General features: G+C 40.2%; 1 protein-coding gene across 19 annotated transcripts in view; it reads left to right on the top strand.

The window, feature by feature from the left end:
• nrcama (neuronal cell adhesion molecule a) overlaps positions 1-22,568 on the top strand; it is a 139,271-nt gene that overhangs the window by 51,981 nt on the left and 64,722 nt on the right. For 18 of the 19 annotated variants that reach the window (XM_049474257.1, XM_049474256.1, XM_049474251.1 and 15 more), the window contains exon 2: positions 22,293-22,495. In XM_049474257.1, the coding sequence (XP_049330214.1) occupies positions 22,402-22,495 (94 nt within the window). In that variant the 5' untranslated portion in view covers positions 22,293-22,401. The remainder of the gene's footprint in view (positions 1-22,292; positions 22,496-22,568) is intronic. The other variant, XM_049474247.1, reaches the window with a different exon arrangement.

Here is a 22,568-nt window from a genome sequence, read left to right as displayed (position 1 = left end):
TGTTTGTTTACTTGTGGCCCTTTATAAAGGAAACAAATCAGAGCTGTACACTTTACCCCACACTCAGAAACCTGTTTTTAAACTGTAATTACATCACTTATTAGCCTATAATAATTTAAAAAAATTATGAGACTGAAATGAATGGCTTTTTCTTTCTAAATCATTGGTCTTATAGTTGCATATTGAATGGAATATAATTGATTATATTGTAATCTACTGTATACTGTAATACTGTAATTTCTACACAATAAAAAGGCTTTTAGAACTCTAACAAAACTAAATTTTGGCTGATTTATATAGTTATCATTTCTGTGACAGTAAAATTATATATTGAGATTTTAAGTCCACTGTTTGCCACTAATATACTGATAATAGCATATAATGAACACACCCTTTTAAAGAGCGATGACTAATCTTGATAATTAAGAATATTCAGACTGGAATAAAAAAAAAAGTACATTTTACATATTTAAAACAAGAAGAAACTTTTTAAACTAAATCTTTGCCCATTTGACCTAAAACCAAAGTCTTCCTATATGGCATTGGAATACAAGCTACAAATGTCTGTGTATCTCTTGAATAAAGTGTATTTAAGACTACAACAGTAGAAAAAAAAATGTATTCCTCAGCGACTGGCTAGAATTATCATATTTTCTAAAAATTCTACAACACTCTTAAACCACACAGCACTGGATCAACAACAAATATTAGTGCAACATTTTGCAATATCAACCAAATGAAGAATACAAACGAAAGATTGTACATTATAACTGCTGTGAACATGAACAGTGTTTAATTTTCCATTAGTTGATTTTCAGGTTCAAGTCATTTCAATGAGCATTTTTAGTTTTTTTAACAGATGGGTACCAACAATTTGGTCCATATGTGTATTTGGTTAGAATTCATCACCACATTAATAAAAACTTTAAGGGCTGGATTATTGACCAGAACTGTAAACTAGACTAGAGTGTGTAAAAGTTATGAACAGCAGGTGTATCACAGCTCGTGCTGCCTTTAGTCATTTCTTTAGTTGATGCAGGCGTAAGGAAGGCAGGCTGCTGCAGGCAGGGTGAGCTGGTTTGGGGCAGATGCCAGGCCTCACGGTGCTTTAGTGTTACCGTCCCTCAGAGCAGGAAGGGCTTTTGGGTCAGGGCCGGTTGCGAAGACAAAAGAGGAGGAAAAATGTCCTGACAGTCTCCTGCTTGAGGGGGGGATTCCATCCGATGGCATTAGGCCTGCATAATGTAGCTTACATAATGAAGCTCAGGAAGTGCGTAGGGATTATTAATACAGCATTTTAAAACAACAGTAGCTGAACAAAGTGTTACACTGATCCAAGACATACAGTGGAACAGCTTGGAAGTTTGTAAATTTTCTATATTTCAGCATAACCTTAAGAAATTTAATAATTAAAAATGATGTGAATGTTTAGGATAAAAAAAATAGAAGTTGACCACAGCACCTTCTTCCACATGTTTGCTGTGTCTTCTACAAACATGACTTCATCAAGATGGCGCCGAGCATGGCTGCCGTGTTGCGAGCTCCCACTTATTTTAGCAGTTTTTCTTTGTTTTTGTGTTTGCTTGTTACTCTTTTTGCACTGAATGTTACTGGCATCGTCACATATGACCGACAAACACTCCTGGGAATCAGATCGTCGATCACTCACCGCAAACCGGACTTTGAGTTCCACAACGCTGATCCTTTGTTCCCTAACATCGGAGAGGCTCCATTCACCTGGGTCGCCCGGCCACGCACGCGACGCAGACGCCGGAAAAGAGGCAAGCGAGCCGGTGTGCTCGTCAGGCTGAGACGCCGCGCTCACCGTCCGCCTCTTCCCACCTTGTTGCTGGCTAATGTGCAGTCCTTGGACAACAAGCTGTGCGAGCTCCACGCACGGATCGCTTTCCAGCGGGAGATGCGTGACTGCAGCGTGATCTGCCTCACAGAGACCTGGCTATCCGCGGACATACCCGACCACGCCATAGAACCCGCGGGGTTCTCTCTGCACCGTGCCGACAGATCCAAAGAGCTCTCTGGGAAAAGTAAGGGAGGTGGTGTATGTTTCCTGATCAACAATGCTTGGTGTGATCGGAGGAATGTACATTTCATCGAGTCTTTCTGCTCGCCGGAGCTGGAATATCTGATCATCTCCTGCCGGCCGGTGTGGCTACCTCGTGAGATTACAGGACTGTGTTTAGCGGCAGTGTACATACACCCGCGTGCGGACGCGGAATTCGCACTCGGGAAGCTACACGAGACCATCAACAAGCAGATGACCGCGCGCCCGGAGGCTGCACTCATTGTTGCAGGGGACTTTAACCGGACAAACTTTAAAACTTTTTGTCCAGCACTGTTTCAGCACATTACATGCTTCACGCGGAAAACCCAGACGCTTGATCACTGCTACTCTAACATCCGAGGAGCCTACAAAGCCCTCCCCCGACCCCCGTTCGGCAAATCAGATCACTCCTCCATCCTGCTTCTGCCCACCTACAGGCAGAGGCTGAAACGAGAACCGCCCACCACCAAGGAGGTACGCCGCTGGTCTGACCAATCGGAAGCTATGCTTCAGGACTGTTTTGATCACGTGGACTGGGAGATGTTCCGTGATTCGTCAAGCAGCATCGACGAGTACGCAGACACAGTCACCGCCTTCATTCGCAAGTGCGTGGATGACGTAGTGCCCCTCAGATCAGTGCGGGTCTTCCCCAATCAGAAGCCCTGGCTGAACGGTGACGTCCGTTCCGCTCTCAGCGCACGCAGCGCCGCTTTCAGATCTGGAAATACGGAGGAGTACAAACGAGCCAGCTACGCTCTCCGTAGGACCATAAAAGCGGCCAAACGTGGGTACAGAGAGAAAGTGGAAGCACAGTTCAACACAGCCAACACCCAGAGCTTGTGGCAGGGTCTGAACATTATCACTGACTACAAGAGAAGCTCTCACACTCTGACCAGCACCAACGCTGAGCTGCCAGAGGAGCTGAACCGCTTCTACACTCGATTCGAGGCAGATCACGCTGCGCTCCCAGAGTGCGCCCCGCCCACCGCTGCGCTCCCAGAGTGTGCCCCGCCCACCGCTGCGCTCCCAGAGTGCGCCCCGCCAACCGCTGATCCCATCCCACCCTCCGTCTCTGAAGCTGACGTGCGCAGAGCTTTTCAGCGGATAAATCCACGCAAGTCAGCTGGTCCGGATGGCATTCCCGGGAGAGTGCTTAAAGCCTGCTATAGAGAACTGGCAGCAGTCTACACGGACATTTATAATACATCACTCTCTCTCTCTCTGTTGTGCCAGCTTGCTTTAAACTGGCCACCATTGTGCCAGTTCCAAAGACTGCCCACACCACCTGTCTGAATGACTGGCGACCTGTTGCCCTAACCTCCATCATAAGCAAATGCTTTGAGAGGCTGGTTAGGGATATCATCTGTTCCTCACTGCCTGCCACCCTGGACCCACTGCAGTTTGCATACAGGCAGAACAGATCCACTGACGATGCGATCGCCCTGACCCTGCACACTGCCCTCTCTCACCTGGACAAGAAGGACACGTATGTGAGAATGCTGTTTGTGGACTACAGTTCAGCATTCAACACCATCGTTCCCTCGAGGCTTGACATCAAGCTCCGGGATCTGGGTCTGAACAGCACACTGTGCAGCTGGATCCTGAACTTCCTGTCAGACCGACAGCAGGTGGTGAGGATGGGCAACATCACATCCTCCTCACTGACCCTCAACATCGGAGCGCCCCAGGGCTGTGTGCTCAGCCCGCTCCTGTACTCCCTGTACACCCACGACTGCACAGCCAGACACAGCTCCAATGTCATCATCAAATTTGCTGACGACACAACAATTGTTGGCCTGATCTCAAACAACGACGAATCGGCCTACAGAGAGGAGGTTAACATCCTGGAAAACTGGTGCCAGGAGAATAACCTCTCTCTAAACGTCAGCAAGACCAAGGAGCTGATCGTGGACTTCAGGAAGCAGGAGAAAGCATACTCGTCGATCTCCATCAACGGGACTGCGGTGGAGAGGGTCAGCAGCTTCAAGTTTCTGGGTGTTCACATCAGCGAGGATCTGACATGGACAGAACACACCACACGGGTGGTGAAGAAGGCACAACAACGCCTGTACTTCCTCAGACGGCTGAGGAGGTTTGGTCTGAACCCCAGCATCCTCAGGACTTTCTACACCTGCACTGTGGAAAGCATTCTGACGGGCAGCATCACCACCTGGTATGGGAACTGTACTGCTCTGGAGCGGAAATCCCTGCAGAGGGTTGTGCGCACAGCGCAGTACATCACTGGGGTTGAGCTCCCAAACCTTTTGGATTTATACACCAACCGCTGCCTGAGGAAATCCAAAAAGATCATGAAGGACCCGTTCCATCCAAGCCATTCCCTGTTCTCACAGCTGCCGAGTGGAAGGAGGCTCAGAAGCTTGAAGACCAGAACCAGCCGGTTCCGAGACAGCTTCTTCCCCCAAGCAACCAGGCTGTGGAATAGCCAGTAGAACGGTGTTCTGCCCAACTCACCCCACTGACACCCATACAAACTCTGCACCCTGCACTTTACTTTACACTGCATCTATCAGACTTTTCCATATTATACAGCATTCTGCCCCCTGCACTCCCCACTCAACTCATTCCTTACCTGCACTTACTCATAGCTATACTGTGACATACTGACTACTTCCACACTATCCATATCTACATCTGTGCATATCTGTTCTGTGCAATATTTGTCTATAGTGTAAGTTATCATGTTTATTGTAATTAAGTGTATTGTAAATAGTGTTTATACTGTAAGTTATCTGTATGTCCTATTTTTATATATTTTATATTATTTTATTACTCTCTTGTAAATATTATTCTTTGCGCATTGGTGGGAATCTGCACCCAAGTTTTTCACTCACATGTACACCTGTACTCTGTGACGTGACAATAAAAAAAAAAATCTTGAATCTTGACTTCCATGAAGGCCAGATTTGTGGAGTGCAGGACTTTAGTTGTCCTGTGGACAGATTTCCCCACAGCAGATTTCTGCAGCTCCTTCAGAGTGACCATAGTCCCCTTTTCTGCTTCTCTGACCAGTACTTTGTCAGTTTGGGTAGATGGACATGTTCTTTTTTCATGTACTCCATTTTTGGACAATGGATTGAACAGTGCTTCTTGGGATGTTCAAAGCTTGGGATGTATTTTCAGAACCGTACCCTGTTTTAATATTCTCCACAACTTTATCTCTGAACTGTCTGGTGAGTCTAAATGATGCTGATTGTTCACTAGTGTTCTCTAACAAACCACTGAAGGCTTCACAGAACATGTGTATTTATACAATGGTTAGTGCTGATGTAGTGCAGACATGAAGAAACAGAGATAGCTATGGACAGGAATGAGCTAAGTGAGGACATCCAGCATTTCCATTCCACACACTGATCTGTGTGTTCACTTACAGATTCTGTGTGTGTGTGTGTGTGTGTGTTTTCATGTGGGCTTGCATGTTGGTCCATACTGGACAGTATGTTATACGGTCTTGTGAAAAGATCAGAGTGTAGCTTGCCAGCCAACCAAGATTTAAATAAGTGCATTCAACTTATGTCCAAGTTGCAGCACCCTTGTGTTTACACCATACATTTATTCACGATGATGCTGAAAACGCAGGGACAAAACAAACCCAGATATTGGTCATTAAGGGTAGTTTGGGACATCAAATATTTGGCATCCAAAAAGCACTGTTGGTGTTTGAATTAAAAATTTTAAAGACAAAGTAGTTTCTACCAAACAATTACTTTTACTTTTTAAGTCATACTGCAGCATTACTTATCTGAGTGTGGCTTTATACAATTCTGGCTTGGGGTGTAGGTGAAAGTCAGCAAGGAGCTGAAAAGAAGCCAGGTTCAAGTGCCTTTTTTACTCCACTCACATAAAATAAATGGTAATGGAAAGGACCAATCCTGTTTCTCTTGTGTACCCCTTCCATTTGGAACAAAGTAAGGGGTGAAATCCTCCCCCTAAGAATTGGGACAACCCTTCAAGGTTTTGACATTTGCCAAATAACCATAAATAAATATAACTGCTTAATTACCAGGCTACTAGCAGTGGTCCATAGGCAACACTGATGGGCTGATATGATAGATGGGTTTGCTGAAGTTCAGTACCCTTGCTGCTGGATAACAAGTTAGATTTAGGCCATTGTATGTTATCTAAAAGTCGGCAGGTGGTGGAACAGTTACTTATTATTTTTCATTCCCTAATTTCCTTGTGATGGGAAGCTAAAATTAGCTTTATTGACTTTTTTCCAGTTCCACCCTAAATGCTGCAGCCTCTGCTGGCTGTTGCAATTTGTGTATGCTTGTTATGAAGAAAGTGGTCATAAAACATTGAAATTACACATTAAACTGTGTAACAAGGAAAATCCTTACCTTTGTTGGTTTCTTTGGTTGCTTGTGCCACCAAATTGCCTGTGATTGTCATAGCCCTCTGTTTTGAGCGTGCCTCTGAACATTCGCAGTTTGAAGGGTCATGTAGCCCTAACACTATCCCCTACCCATCCAGCCTAACAAGTATCAGGTAGGGCCAAGGGGTAAAATGGGATTGGGTCAAAGTGTTCAGAATCACTTTTACATATAGCATCTTTTTTGTTGTTTTTTATCCTGCTTTTTTCACCAATTTATAATTTTGATGCTTGACATTGGGCTGGATTATGGTTCAAAAATGTTTTTCTAAGCTGGGTGTGTGAAATTGAATGCCTGTGTCAGCAATGGATTAACATCATGGCTGACTTGACTTATTAGAATAACAAGGGGTTCTGAATACTTTAGGGCATTTTTCTTTTGTGAAAAAGATATAACACAAAAAAATCTGTCAACTCATGTCTATTCTGCAAACATTATCAACATGAAACAAGAATGTATAAAACAAAAAAAATATCAAAATCAATAATGCTACATAGAAATGTTTGCTGCTATGCTATAGTGCAGAATATTTAGTGAATTTCTATAACTTGCAAATAAAATAAATAGTAAAGCAAAAATAATATATTTTTATTATTTAGAATTAATGTATGAATAATGCATGTTGTGTGTGATATGTCACACCCCTAATATAGTGGATTTATTGTATTATTTTTTACTGTTAATCTACATTGCCTGTCCATGTATGTGTTACGGTTTAGTGGGGGAGGTGGACTCAAATGCAGAGTTATTTATTTATTTATTTATTTTTTTTATTTGCTTATTTATTAGTCTTATTATTCATTGGTAATATTATATTTGATATTACTGATGTGTGTGTGTGTGCAGTTGGTTTGATGCATCTGTGATGGCGTGCTTGAACTGGGATTTGAACTCCCAACCTTTGGAATTGCAGACGGGTGTGGCTTTGAATGAGGGCCTTAAATGTGGCAGTGAAGAAAAAGGGCGGGAAAATCAAACAAAGGATCTGCTGCCACATGGCATGGCTCAAACAAAGGAAACAAAATCAAACTTTAAGAAACTTAGGAAAGACTTCTTGAAAATCAAAACTTCAAAAATAAACAGATCTTTTCTCTCTCTTTTTGCAGCTTCTTTTAAGATCTCTTTTTTTTGTGAGCCTTAGGGCGTTTTCACACCAGCACTGTTTGGTCCGGTTAAAACAAACTCTGGTCCGTTTGTAACTTTAGTGCGGTTCGATTGAGCAGGTGTGAAAACAGTAAATCGCACTCGGGTGTGGATCAAAAGAACCGGGCCGAGACCAGATAGAGGAGGTGGTCTCGGTCCGGTACCAAATGAACTCTGGAGCGGTTCGCTTTGGTGAGAACGTGATCCGGTCTCCATCCGACCCAGCTATTAAATATAGTCAATTTATTTGCGCTAAACGGCTGATAAGACGCAGTCTAAACTGATATATTAGCCAGATAACACTAATTACCACAGCTGTAAACAAAAGCTGTGTCCATGCGCGCGCCGCCTGCTTACTATCTGTTTAGTATGTTTACATCTGCGCTGCACATAGAAACGCTGTGTTTAAAGCGCAACGTTTCAGCGTTCAGTGTAAAAACACATATGCGCTGGAACACAGAATCTTCTTGCTATATTTACTTTTTTTGTATATGTATATACTTCCACGCCAGACACAGCCTGCTTGCGTGTTTATTGATGCGCATTTAGGTGCGTTTACATTTATGCCTGTGTGAAACCAGACTAAACAGAAGAAGAAAACGCTCCAAGTAAACGAACTCATCAACTAATTCGGACCAGGTGTGAAAACGCCCTTAGTTTCTTTTAGGATCTCTCCTTTTTTTGTGGCTTCTTTTAAGAGTTCTTTTCTTTCTAATCTCTATCTTCTTTACCCACTGTTACCGGTCACCCCTCTACAACGGTGTGAGGGTGAACTGAGGTTTGGCTGGGGTTTTTAAGGTGTGTTCACAGCTGAGCCTGATTTGCACTAATTACCGCTGGGGATTCTGGGACTTGGAGTTTTTTGCCCCAGATCCACCAGCTCTTTCACCGCAGTGTCCAGGCCCTCTGCTGGTGGTTGGTGGCTCATGCCGCTTTCTTACAGTATGTAGGTGTATAGTTAGGCCAAAACCATTTTGGACAGTGATGCAATCTTTATGATTTGGGCTCTGCATGCCACCACACTTTTGAAATAAAACAGGTGAGCTGCAACTGAACTGCAGACTTTCAGGTTTAATTCAAGGGGTTGAATTAAAATATGCTAATGAAGAAATTACAACCCTTTTCTACAAATCCTCCTCATTTCAGAGGCTCAAAAGTAAATGGACAAATTAACTTTACTATAAATACATCATTTATTTTTTATGTGTTGATTATAATCATTTGCAGGCAATATAGTGTTGTCAGTTGGGTTGAGATCTGCTCATTGATGGCAGCATATGAAGACGGTAATATTGTATCCCTCATATGACGATGTTTACAGGGTTCTCTATCCAATCCAACAACTCCAGATCATTTTCTGTTTAAACCACTGAGCCGAGCCAGCATGACTTTCACACAGTCCCACACACTCACTTCCTCCCTTACTGTCCAATATAAACACAGCCTTCTGAAGGTGACTCGTGACTCCAGTGTTGTTGTTGTTGTTGTAGTTGTTATTGTGTGTGTGTGTGCGCATGCATGTGTGTCCGTGATGCAGCAGAGTCTGGCTCCTGGAGCTTTGTTTACACTGCTTGTGATTGGTCAGTCTAGACAAAGAGATGAGGTGTGGGGGGGGGGGTAGTTAATGTGAGTGTAGTCAGATATCCTATGAAGACCCCTGCCTGTCCTGCAGCACCAGTGGATGTGCTGCGTCATGACAACTCAGGAATGTTTGCCTCTGGTTTGTTTTTGTCTGGCATTATATAAAGCTGAAGACCCCATAGTCACACAGACCCTTTTTTTACACACATGCAAGCACAGAACAGTTGTTCAGTGCTAATAATATGCGTAGAAATGCTTTGGAAATGCGATAATCTATATCCATAACATACTGTAACCAGTTGGATGCAGGATGCAAATGTGTGTCTTTGCTATCGTAACAATTGGAAAAGTATGCCTGTAATAATTCTCTTAATTTATCATGGATAAGTTTTGGTGTAACACGCAATAAACCAATCAGCATGTCACCTGCCATGGCCTTTAAGAGCTCTTTTGGGGCGACTTTGGGGCTATTTTAAAGGTGCATTCAGTAGGAAATGAGAGTGAGCGTGTGAAATAGCTACAGCAGTCCAATTTCAAAACACCACAGAGAGAGTGGTCTGCTCTGCCCACCCCTCTCCAGACGGGAAGTGCTCTTGGGTTGAGAAGGCTGAATCTACACAATCCAGCGTAAGACGAGTTTAGTTACTTCTACCATGGCAAGAAACGACGAGTCATACTCTGTAAGTTAATCAACTAATGAATATGTTTGTAGTGTTTTTATTGTTTGGACATTATGAAACCAGCTCAGGTTTTAGCTAACATAGCTTTATGCACCACTAGCTGGAATAGCCTAAGCCAAGCCTGTTATACTGGAAAAATCCCACAGCCCCAAAAATACACACCCTAGGGTTGAAGTTACTACTTTACTACTTTACATATATATTTGAGTAGCCTACCGTTTTATGTTCTTGCCACCCAATCTAGATTTCAGTTATGACCTGCCCTCACTGCTGTCAGTGCTGGGCAGCGCTTTAACCCAACATGTTTCCTTAATATCTGATGATACATCCTGATCATTTTATCTTTTTTATTACTGAAAATATAATAATCCTTAATGATCCTGTAATGGCTTAAGTACCTTCCTTGGCCAGCAGAGGAAACTGACCTGAACAGCAGTGTTATTTTATTTTGTATTCTATTTATTGTTGATGTAAAGGTTGGGTTTGTGCTGCTGCATGTCCTTGTGTGTGTCAAGCAGGGATGTACACGCATTGGGCACACACGGCGTGCCTGTGTTGCCAAGATAGCAATGAATGTCTGACTGCTGGCATCTGTCTAAGTTGTTTTAAGTCAGCGGCTTACCTAAGTTTTCAGTTGCCAAGATAGCAATACACTAGAAATGTACGTAAACACACACCTCACTTCCAGACTGCTGCGCACATCAGCGTATATAAATTCACAAGCACCGTTGCTATTCGAACAAAGCAGGCAGAAGGCATCATAATAGACTGTTGTTGGGGTCTGTGACCTTCTAACCTGTGATATCCTGATGATAAGGTCACAACTTTTCCAATGTGTTGCACAGTAGGTGGAACCGACTGAAACTTCCATAATTGAATTGCATGTTCTTGCATTGTTGGACAAAAACATGCAGATTCAATATAGAAAAAGCATTGTGACATTGTAAGGTAGGGACCATGGTGTCAATAGGTTAAAGTGTATCTGCTCTAAATAGTCCTGTTCTATTGATGGTGCTTCCCTAAAGAGACTAGTTAAAGCTGCTTGTGTGCATTTGCACATCTGTATCAGCAGTATCTTAATGCATAGAAAGAGTGTGCACAACTATCTCAACTATCTGGGCATATAGTGCATGGCTATATTGCACACACACCCCCCCCCCCCCACACACACACAAACACACACAGATATCCTCACACTTGAGATGTACACTTGAGGATTTTCAGTATATTACACAAGTGCAAATAAAAGGATGAGTACACATATGGGACTCAGGGTCCTGACTGTCAGTCCCTGCTGGGTGCAAGCCTTATCCTCTCCAGCATGTGTGTGAGTGTGTACTCTCCTCCACGTTCTTGCACTGCATGTTTTTATTCAGCACCTTATTGTAATAATCAGGCGTAGCATGGCAGTGGTGGGTGGGTATCAGGGATTAAGGATTAGCCATTGGTGTTTCTCATTGCCTGCAGTGTGGGACTTCAGTGAGGATGGCATGCTGGAATGTTTTGCACTGTTTGGGGAATTACAGTGTGTGGGCATTATTTGATTATTTGATTGGATATACAAGTAACTCATCCATTACTGACCTTTTAACCTGTGATATCCTGATGATAATGTCACATCTTTGCCAATAAGTTGCACAGACTGACTGAAACACAGGGGCAAACAAACACAGAAATTGGTAATTTAAAGCTTTTTGTAACTTTTAATTATTTGGGATGAACCAAATATTCGGCATCCAAAAAGCACTGATGAAAAATGAAAAGACAAACTTATTTCTCCCAAACAGTTACTTTTTTTTTGTACTGCCGCATTGCTTATACAATTTTAGCAGGGATTGTAGGAGAGAGCCTGCAAGGAGTTGAAAAAAGACTCAATTCAGCAATTCAGGGTTCAGCTTCACTTTTCACACTTTTACTTATCACACCTATCGCAACTTTTAAGAGCTTAGGATATGAGCTGTACAGGAGTAACTGAGGTAACTTAATCTTTGCATTTGTTTTTTGTTCACTGGTAGTTTACTAGTGGCTGTTTGTGTTTTGCATAATACTTTAATTTAACATAGTATCATCAGAATGCTGCATGGTGTGTTGTGGTGTGCATTTAGGAATCTAAACCCAGAGACATTGTGTCAGCACTTTGTGTACAATGGACTTCATGTTACATTGCAAATGTTATTTTTAAATGTGAAACCTCCTTAACTCAACTGTAGTATAACTTATTTTCTTTTGTGTTCTTTTTTAAACAAAAAAATCCTTATTAAAGTTTTGTAATTGCAATTTCATGATGTTTCATATAATTCTTAATCAGTAGCAGCATTAATGTAAGGTAAATTGCAATGTTGTCATGGTGGCCAAACACAAGACAGACAAGTGCGGATACCAAACACACAATTTATTAAATATAAGCATAGTCAGGGACAGGCAGGGTCAATAACCAAATGGCAGCATAAACAAACAACATACCAGAGTGAGCAGGCAAGGAGGTCATACACAGGAATTCCACAGCAAGGCAAAGGGGTAGTAAAAAATACTAAACTTGTTAGCAACTGAACAGTTACCAAAAATAACAATAGGCTAAGCAAAAGAGTAGTCAGAGAATAAAAAAATAATCAGAAACAAATGGCCAAAACCCAAAGGAAACGCAAGGTAAAAGAGCTATAAAAATAGATTCAATACTGGACAACTAGTGAGGGGAAGCAGGGGGATATTTATACTGAGAAATATTTATATGTGAGCAATCTCAGAAGCACGGCGAGCAGGAGCACTTGAAGCGTCATGTGATCCGGCATGTCTGGTAGGTTGAGCTCAGGTGCATCCTGGGAAATGGAGTCTTTATCGAGAGCACTAGAGTCCGTTGCAGGCAGACAGACAGTGACAGGACTATCAAATGTAATGTATATAAAACACTATACTGTGCTTCGTAGGTATGTCTGATGAGATGTTAAAATACTTTATTGCTTGTTCTTTGAATGGCAAAATAAAACTAGATTTAGGTTATTAAATAAATGCAGTGGTGAAAAAAGTACTAAAATGAATGAAAATCTAATAGAAAAGGTTTCTGTGTTTTAGGTACTTGGCTAAATGTTTGATTTTGTTTGGTTTTGTTTCAGACAAAAATGCAAATTTTGGTTTATCCCTTACTTTTTATATTCTGTGTAGAGCAGAAAGTTATTTTTTAGTTTTTAAATCAGTTCTGTGGTCCACATTTGTAAAGAAGCAGTGATGCCAGTGATTGTTCAGTGTCCTCCTCTAGCGTGTGTTCTCTGTGAGATTTCACTGCACTTTCTTCTCATTAGTCATCAGTAAGTTAATGACTTGTAAAGCTAAAGCCAGTCAGTCAGAGCGGCGCAATTTCCGTCTGATTGATATTCGTGTCACTGACTGCCTTGTGATGCAAAATTCTGCCTCGAATGAAAGCAGGCTTCCTACTTCCATTAGTTATTCGCATGTTCTCACATTGTTGAATAAAAATACGCAGATTCGATATCAAAAAAGGATTTTGAGTACAGGAGCGATCCTTGGATTAGTGGTTCAGGGGTGCTGAGCACTCAATGAACCCAGCTCTACCAATGCACCTTAAAAAAACACTGTACATGAATTTGAGGAGAGTTCCCAGGAGAGGGGAGTGGGTCATATCAGAAGAAATAGACTAATTTAAATCTAAATCAGACACACAAACTATTATATACTGGGACAGGTGTGTGTCACTTTCATTTTAAACACTTTTTCAGCAGTGTTGGGGGCACATTTTTACATATGTTATGTTAAAAAATCCTCCCACAGCTACTGTACATTCTCCTTTATCTGCTCTAATTTAAATAGCTACATTTAGAAAGCTACTTAAAACTTCTTTAAAAAATAATTTTCTTAATTATGAGTGTGTTTTGGGTGTAACGTGCGGAAGTCATCATTTTCTTAAAGGGGCAGGTGCGCTCTGACTTTGGCGCGCCATAAGCTCATTTAAGGCAACAACAATGTTATTTTATTCTTGATTCTGTTTATTATTAAGGTAAAAGTCGGGTTTGCACTCTACAGCGCTTTTGTGTGTATTTGTAATGAGCCGGGTAATGAGCTGAGAGCGCGCAGTGTGCACGGCATTCCTGCATGGCTAAGATAGGTATGGGCTCTGATTGTTGACTGTTGTTTTGGTTTTAATCAGTCAGTGGTGCATCTGTATTTCCCTCCGCCAAGATAGAAAGACGCCAGATACGTCCCTGAACACACCTGGCTACCACGACCATCAGCGAAGATATATTCCTAAACTCTAAATATTCCTAATTCCTAAACTTTAAATATTTTAAGATTTACTTTAAATTGGTGCTGGGCGGTATACCGGTTCATACGGTATACCGGAGGGTAAATTTAGAGCCGGTATGCATTTTACACATACCGCCATACCACTAGAGGTGCTGCGGAGCACCGTGTAAAAGCACACAGTGTACAGTGCCGCCAAAGAATCACACAGCTCGCTAGATAATGCTAGCCAGTTAGCATAACAAGCTAACATACTGCAGTGATTGGAGTGAAAGGAATGAAACTGGGCAATCGATCCACAGAGAGAGATAAAACTTTCTAAAACTCTGGATACCAGGAAGTAACAATAGCCCTTTTAAATATATTAATACTGTAACTTCAAAAAAAATCTTTTAAATACTTAAACATTGAGTATTTTAGGTCCATTTATAGTGTTTAAAAAGGAAGCTGTGTTAAAGTTGTTGGCGTATCTCTTTCTAAGGTTAATTGTTTACGTTCTTCAGCTGTTTTTTATATAATAATAAAAAAGTCTGATTTCTTTATATATTGTATAATTTTGTAGGACAAAGTAAACCCAATACTAATCAAAGCCTTAATTTAAAGCCTTGTTTAAAGTGTTTTATATTATATGTACAGTACAGTAACTCACAAATGTATATAAAAGTCCCAGCACTACTTTAAATATGTATCTCGTTTGTGTCCTATTGCTATATCTTGTACTGTGTAATTGCCATGTAGAAAAGGGACATTCAAATAATATGATATCTGGGATATGATATGCTGATATTCTTACGACTGTAATGTGAGTTCATGGATGGCAGCAACTGTAAATGGCTTCCAGAAATCATTGGCAGATTTTTAGACAGGATTGTTCTCTGTTTGAGTTTGAGTTTGTGGATCTGATGTTCACTTGTTCACTCTGACAAAGCCATTGTTCCTCCATGTCGTCTCCTTCATGGCAGATCATTTGTTCAGGAGAGCTTGTGGGTTCTTAGCCTGTGTGTGTTAATAGCGACAGCTGGGTTCTCTGATTGACAGTTTTCATTTAAGTCAGTGTCCTCTTTTTTTCCCCAACTAATGATTTAGGTTCTTCCTTCGAGACGTAGACCACTTGCTGTTGCTATAGCAGCAGGCTATGGCTACCTGTTACGTGGTTTAATGCAGGAAAGTTGGTGTCTGATGGCTCCTGTACTCCTGAGTAGATCTGCATGGCAAGAGCAGCAGTTATTTATAGTTATATTATTACAGTGAATTTTAGCTGTGATTAATTGTGAGAAACCTGTTTGAATGCTTGACTGCAGCACTGTCCATCTGCAGGTTCTCAGAACGCAAGGCGCTTAACCCCCCGGCCATGTGTGCTCACTATATGTAACTATAGAGGTGGGCAATATGGCCCTAAAATAATATCACAATATTTCATGGTATTTTCGTGATAATGATACTCTTAGCAATATGATAAAACACAGAATTAAAAAAATATTTCAATAATAATGTACTGCTACAAAATGAAAATTAAATTGAAACTGAGCTATTAAAACATACAATAATTTTATCAGATTTATAACAGAAGTCAATGGTACAGAATGTCATGATACTAATAATGCACTCCAGATATCTCCATATATCCAGGATTAAAGTAAAATTAATGATACTGGACAGATATAATCTGTCTCTAGTAGATATAAAATGGCAAATGAGAACAGTTACTGTTGAGAAATAGTCCTGTTAATATCAATTTCAGTTTAGCTGTGGCCTTAATTGTGGAATTGACTAAAATTATGATTTCTACTAACATTTTGTGGTTAATTGTGCCTATAGAAGCGTTGTTATTAGGCCAGAAGCAGTGCGTTTCTTCTGCTCCAAACGCATTTTCTGTTAGAGACCAGATATTTCACAAGCAGGGGGCAATGGCGTAATCTTTGTTGAAGGTCAGCACTGCATGTTCTCATGTAAAGGCTCTATGTTCCTGATCTTTCACTGCATTCTACTTTATATTGAGATCTTTCTTTCTCTTTCATTCTCTGTCAGTGAAGACTCTGTATTGCATGATCTATGCAAAGGTCTTCTAGCCTTTTAAACTAAGAGATGCTAACTTAGAAACCTTTAAACTTTATTTTAGAAACTATGTAGTGTAAACCCATTAGAGCTTGTTTTATCTCCAGCATTAACACAGAACTCCTATATTCTGTAAATAAAGTCACATGATCACACATGGTCACACTGTCCTGTGATGATGAGGATGGTCAGTATAGAGTGAAAGCAATAGTTATTTGATATCTTGCTGGTTTTGAACGTTTTCCCACTGCCAACGACATGAACAGTCCATAATTTTAGGGGAAGTTTAATTTTAACAGTAAGAGATAGAATATTGAAAATAAAATCCAGAAAATCGCATAGGATAAATTATGATTTTTTTTTTTTGCATTTTGCATAAACATACACACTGTGTAGATTATTAAATAAACGGTGCTGAAAAAAAAATCTTTTAACTTGCAAAGGGCTCTTTACTTTCTGTGGGAAATAACAATTTTTACAGAACTTATTAGATTGACCAACACGGTGTACAATAAGAACCATGCTCATAGATTTGCACTAGTCAGGAGTGTCTCTTGGAACCATTTTTGCAGATTCCAACATCATCAGGTAAAAATATTTTACACAAGTTCAAGTCATTGGAAGATGAAGCCACTAAATCTGAAAGAAGACCCAAACTGTCAGCCTTTGCTAAAATAAAAAAATTGGCTTGGATGGTCAAGAACAACCTAAGAACCACCCTAAGAAGACAGCGGTCTGTTCTAAACGGGAAGCTACTTGAATCATCAATCTAACTGTTTACAATCGAGAAAAGACAACCCATTCAAGCACAAACTGCTATTGCAGCTAAACACATGGACAGAGAAAAGGCTACTGTTAAACACGGTGGTGGTAGCATCATTCTCTGAAAAGTGAAAGCCGTACATTTCACAAAGTAGATGGAATTAACAACAAGAAGGACTGCCATATAACCTCAAACTCTTAGCTAGATGTTTAAAACAAGACAGTGACTTCAAACGCACATCATAGGTGGTTGTGGAATAGATTAAGCAAGCTAACTGTGTTTAAAATGATCTAAATACTATCTAAAATATGTAAAATGCTTAAAAGACATGACCATGCTACAAAACTAATTGTACTGCAACAAAAGAGGAACAGTTTAAAAATCACTGAAATGATGAGTGCAAATAATGTAAGCTTCAAACAGCAATTGTACATCTGTTAAATGATGCTTATAGCTGATTATTCCTTATTTGCTCTGGCTGCACTAATCCAGGACAGTTATGACCTTATGAGTGAGTGTTATTCTCGCTCCCGACTCCTATTGAAGCTTCCATTCATCTGGACAAATGGTGAATCCAGTAGGTTTATGGAGCGAGTGCCAGAAGGCCAGTGTGTTGTTTTTCTTGTTATCTTCAAAGAACCAGACAACAGTCTGCTTAATTTGTAGCTTCAGTCATGTGTATTATTATCCATATGCCATCTCAGAATGTGTTGCCATCACAGCAGCATCCTCTCTTCCAGCTGAGTGCACTCACATGGGCCTGGTCATGTTGGTCTGGGCACACACTGCTGTCGGCTCTGGATTCAGCATCGTATTATACAGAGTAATTTTTCATTTTAAAGTCTGTAATAAAATTACAGAAATTACCAGAGCTGATGGTTTTGAGGTGTAGAATTCCTTAAAAGGTAATGATGTCAAGGCCTGCTGTTTGGTTGTAATTGACTAACTTGGCAATTCTGCTCTGCAACATTAACTTTAGTCCCTTTATTGTTGTTTATTGTTTCCATGTGAAAAACACATGTGGTAATGTCACTGATGGCACATACTGAATTACAAGCGCTTCTTTACATTTTTCAAAACTGTGTAAAAATTGTAAATAAATTAGTGGTAACAGAATTCTTAACTGCGATTAATCACATTTGTTTTTCTTCAGACGCAAATTTTCATAGTGGATTTAAATGTACATAAAAGAATGAATGTAAGAAATGTAAAATGCAATTACTGTATAATAGTAGTGTCCATTAAAATAATAGTATATACTAGTATGTTTGAGGGGAGATAAAATCAATGTAGGGTGCTGGAATAAAGAATGCGTGATACATTGGATTGTAAATGTCTCAGCTTGGTTGTGACAGGGCGGGTGTGTGCGTGTGTGAGAGAGAGAGAGAGAGAGACAGAGAGAGAGAGACAGACAGACAGACAGACAGACAGAGAGAGAGAGAGAGAAAGAAAGAGAAACAAAGCTCTTTGACCGGTCTGGGGCAGGGCAGATTACGGTGGATGTAGGCGTCAAACTTGGTGCCTTAATTAACTTGCGTTAAAAAAATAGTAACATGTTACTGATTTCAAATTAACAGTGTGCGTTAACGCTTTAGTGTTGACAACCCCTAAAATAAATGCAATTAAAAACAGAATACAATGATGTTTATTCACCATAGAAGACATATCTTATGTTAAAAGTGATGCATTTTCTTTTATGAAAAACATTAATTTACATTAATTAAAACCAATTTAAGTTTGATTGCATCAAAGCATTTATAAAAAGTTGTGGCAGGGCCATGTCTACGCTTATGTCGCAATGTCTCTTCTTTTACCAATTCTGGGAAGTATTATCTGGAGTTTTGGGAAAGGAATGTTGCTCCTGGGTCTTTCTTATCAGTTTGTCAAATGTTTTTATGCTTCTTCTAAAAAACAAAGCTGTTGGATGCAGTACGTGGTTTAACACTGTTTTGCAGAAAAATATGCAAAGCCTTTTCATATGGAATTTCAGCTGTGTGCCTTTTGCACAGGGATTTCTCCAGATTCTCTGAATATTTTGACTATAGTTTGTACTGTAGGTGGTGTGATATCTAAAAGCTTCCCATTTTACACTGAGGAACATTTCTTTAAAAAAGTCCTCTGTGCTCCTTAGTGACTCTTCCTCTACTATAGTGATCGACCGGTATGTTTTTTTCAATGCCCAATGGCTGATACATAAATAATTTGTGTTTGAGTGATTTAGCTACAACAAAAAGTTTGCATTCGCAGAGCTGAGCTAAAGTAGCCAGCTAGCGTTAGCTAGAACAGAGCTGGCTGTGTGAGTAGCTGAGTTAGCATTAGCCAAGCTCAGCTAAAGTAGCCAGCTAGCGTTAGCTAGAACAGAGCTGGCTGTGTGAGTAGCTGAGTTAGCATTAGCCAAGCTCAGCTAAAGTAGCCAGCTAGCGTTAGCTAGAACAGAGCTGGCTGTGTGAGTAGCTGAGTTAGCATTAGCCAAGCTCAGCTAAAGTAGCCAGCTAGCGTTAGCTAGAACAGAGCTGGCTGTGTGAGTAGCTGAGTTAGCATTAGCCAAGCTCAGCTAAAATAGCCAGTATTATGCGACACTAGTAAAAAGCAGGTGTGTTGCCATGTTTTCCTTTTAATTCAGCAGGTCTTGTCACTGATTGGTGGTGGTGGGGTAGGTTAACTAAGTTAAGTAAAGCTAAGCTAAGTAACTTAAATAAAACTGAAATTCTTGGAAAATAATTTAAAGTCAAATGAGCACTGGATGTTAATCTACACAGATTTCTTTCCTGACAACTGTTTTTTTTGTGTGAGCAAAGTGCTTCCGTTTATTTACATGAAGCTTATATTTCCAGATTTCCGCTAAAGCTGGAATTAGCATTAGCGGCTATGCTGCACAAAAGAGCTACACTGAGGAACCCTGTGTGTTCCGTTAAAGCCAGGGCAATATTAACTAGTGGTTCATTCCACATAGCTTGATTTGTCATGGTAAACATGCAGGCTACACTATGTTATACTCGCCTTTGAGCAGCAAAGGAGCTAGTACTTAGCGCGGTTAGTGGCTAATGCTAATGCTGCTCCAATTAGCAGCAAGCTAGGTTAGCAGCAGGCTACAGACCAAAAACAAACATGAAGCAATAAGGTATTTGGACTACTAAAACAATGAGAATAGCTTCAGGGCACATTGACATTTATTATCCAAGTGAAACTGTATAATTCTAGATGGTTTTTACTCCACTAAATGTACATTTTAGGGGTTTATGCATTGTAATCTTACTCTAATATTCCTTTCAATGCAGTTGGGGACGAAGTGTTCTTGCTGACACAGTCCGATCACATCCTGCATTGACATTCACAGTCACCTGAGGAGCAGCTGCTCCTCTCTCTTTCTGCTTACCTATCATACTAATGTTCCAGCAGCACAGTCATTTTCATGACTGAAGCTCCTGCCATCTGTGCCTCAGTAATGAACCCAGTTTCAAAGTCACTTAGACCTTATTTTCCTCCTCTTTTGTTAAAGCAAAGCAACACATGGACCTACTTTGCCACTCATGTGCTTATAACTTGCTCACAATGCTTCATTTTTTGTGTGCTTTCATTTTTTGTGCTTTGTATTAATGACACTGGGTGTTCTTGTGGAATAAGTGCATACTGTATATAATATATAATAGAAATATTAAATCATACACTATGCCGTATGTATCTCACTATACATTAGGGTTATGTGATATGGTCCTATTGTAATAGTTTAAGGTATTTGATTTGACAAAACATTGAAAAATGTTTTATTAATTTCAAGAATATTTAACTGCAACAAAATACATAATAATAAAAAAAAAAGTATATATAGTGTAAGTATAACGGTTTCAGCTGTTTCAAAAATGATATATAAATAAATAAATCTTTTGTAGACAAGAATCTTATTTTGTATACAACATGAATAATGTATCAAAGCAAAAACTTTAAAAAATAATGTAATGAACCAAAAAAGCTAAATGTACCTCAACATAATGATTGTGTAGTATATTTAGTGCATGCATATAAACAATTAATAGCCTTAAAGGTACAATCAATAATAAATCCAAGCAAGTGTGTAAAATGGCTACAGGAGTCCCATTTCCAAACACATGGGTAGAGTTTTCTGCCACGCCTTCTTCTCCCTAGATTCCAAGCTCACGTGGGTTGCCAGATTTACACATGGCAAGCATCAATGAGTCTTACTCTTCAGCTGATCAGTGAATATATAAGTTTCAGTGTCCAAAATGCCCATCTCTACCACGCTGGTGGTGGTGTTAAATTACCCAGCTATGGTTAGCAACCTTACTGAAGCTCAGTGATAACCTGTTCATCATAAGAAAATAGCCAGCTCGCCTGTTACCATGGCTGCAGCACATTGTTTGCATGCTGTTGTTTTCTAGACCTGGCAACCCTGAGTGTGGAGTGTGGAAATTGGACTGGGGGAATGGCAGTGGGTAAATTCAGAGACTACAAACCACTCAGATTACTGCGACATACTGCACAGTTCAAATAGATCAGACTGTCTGAAGCTCTGCTGTCAGTGCTTAAACTCTGAATGTTTCTTTAATTTCTGATGAAACATGCTGGTCACAAAATAATGCTTTCAGGACAGAATATAATAGTCACGATAATCATGATGTGTCAAAGTTAAAAAAAATATTATTATATGTATATATATATATAGTATTGTGGTATTAAAACTTTATTATGAACATTTGTAGATTTGAATATGGGTATAATGATGCACTGAACCCAGAATTGATTGATTAAGTTAAATTAAGCAGGCAATTAAGTTCCTCCATACAGAGGCTCTATTAGTTCTCAGATAGATTTTGGTACATTGTATCAGTGACACTGTGTATCCTTGTTGGGTATGATCATACTGTATATAACACAGCACAAATGATGGCTTTATAGAATATGCAAGATACCAAGAAAGCTGCATTTATTGTGGAAAAGCTTGTATGCTTGTATCCCATCTGTAAAAGAATTAGAACTTTTTTAAGATCCTGGTGTTAAGAGAGATTTGGCCTACTCATCAAAAAACTTAAGATCCTGTTTCGTAAGCTAATATTTTTAGCTCCAACAGCTGTAAGAAAAAAGCCCAGAGAACATCAAAATGAAGGCCTGGCTAAAACAGTCTTAGAATTTGGGTCGATGTATGACGTAACTGAAGGCACAGCCACAATTTGCGTTACATCATGTAACACAAACTCCCAATGGCAATATTGTACACTGTTAAACATCCACTAAATCATTTCCCCAATGGCAGAAATTCAAAAGCAAAAACATAGCAAAAACAGCAGAGCTGTTTATATCTAATGTTTATATCTAATCTCTCTCTTTTTTTTTCTCTTTCTCTTCAGCAGGTGAGTTGAGGACGTCCTGTACATGTGAGTGCTCACTCTGAGTGTGCACAGCAGGGCTACGTTGCGTTGACACGGAGGGGAAGCGTTTCCCTGTGATACACCCACCATGAACTGGAAAAGAAAATCCACACTCTGTGAAGGAGCGGTGATGATGCTGCTGCTGAGTCACATGACCACCGCCTTAGATGTGCCTCTGGACCGTGAGTATTCAGTTGAAACTATACTTATCACTAAGTTATTCTTCTGCTGCGATGTATGAACATTTAAATTATG

Source organism: Astyanax mexicanus, chromosome 2 (genome assembly GCF_023375975.1).
Source record: "Astyanax mexicanus isolate ESR-SI-001 chromosome 2, AstMex3_surface, whole genome shotgun sequence".
NCBI lineage: Eukaryota > Metazoa > Chordata > Actinopteri > Characiformes > Acestrorhamphidae > Astyanax > Astyanax mexicanus.
The sequence above is the reverse complement of the archived record's forward strand: the minus strand, read 5'-3'. Positions and strand labels throughout refer to the sequence as shown.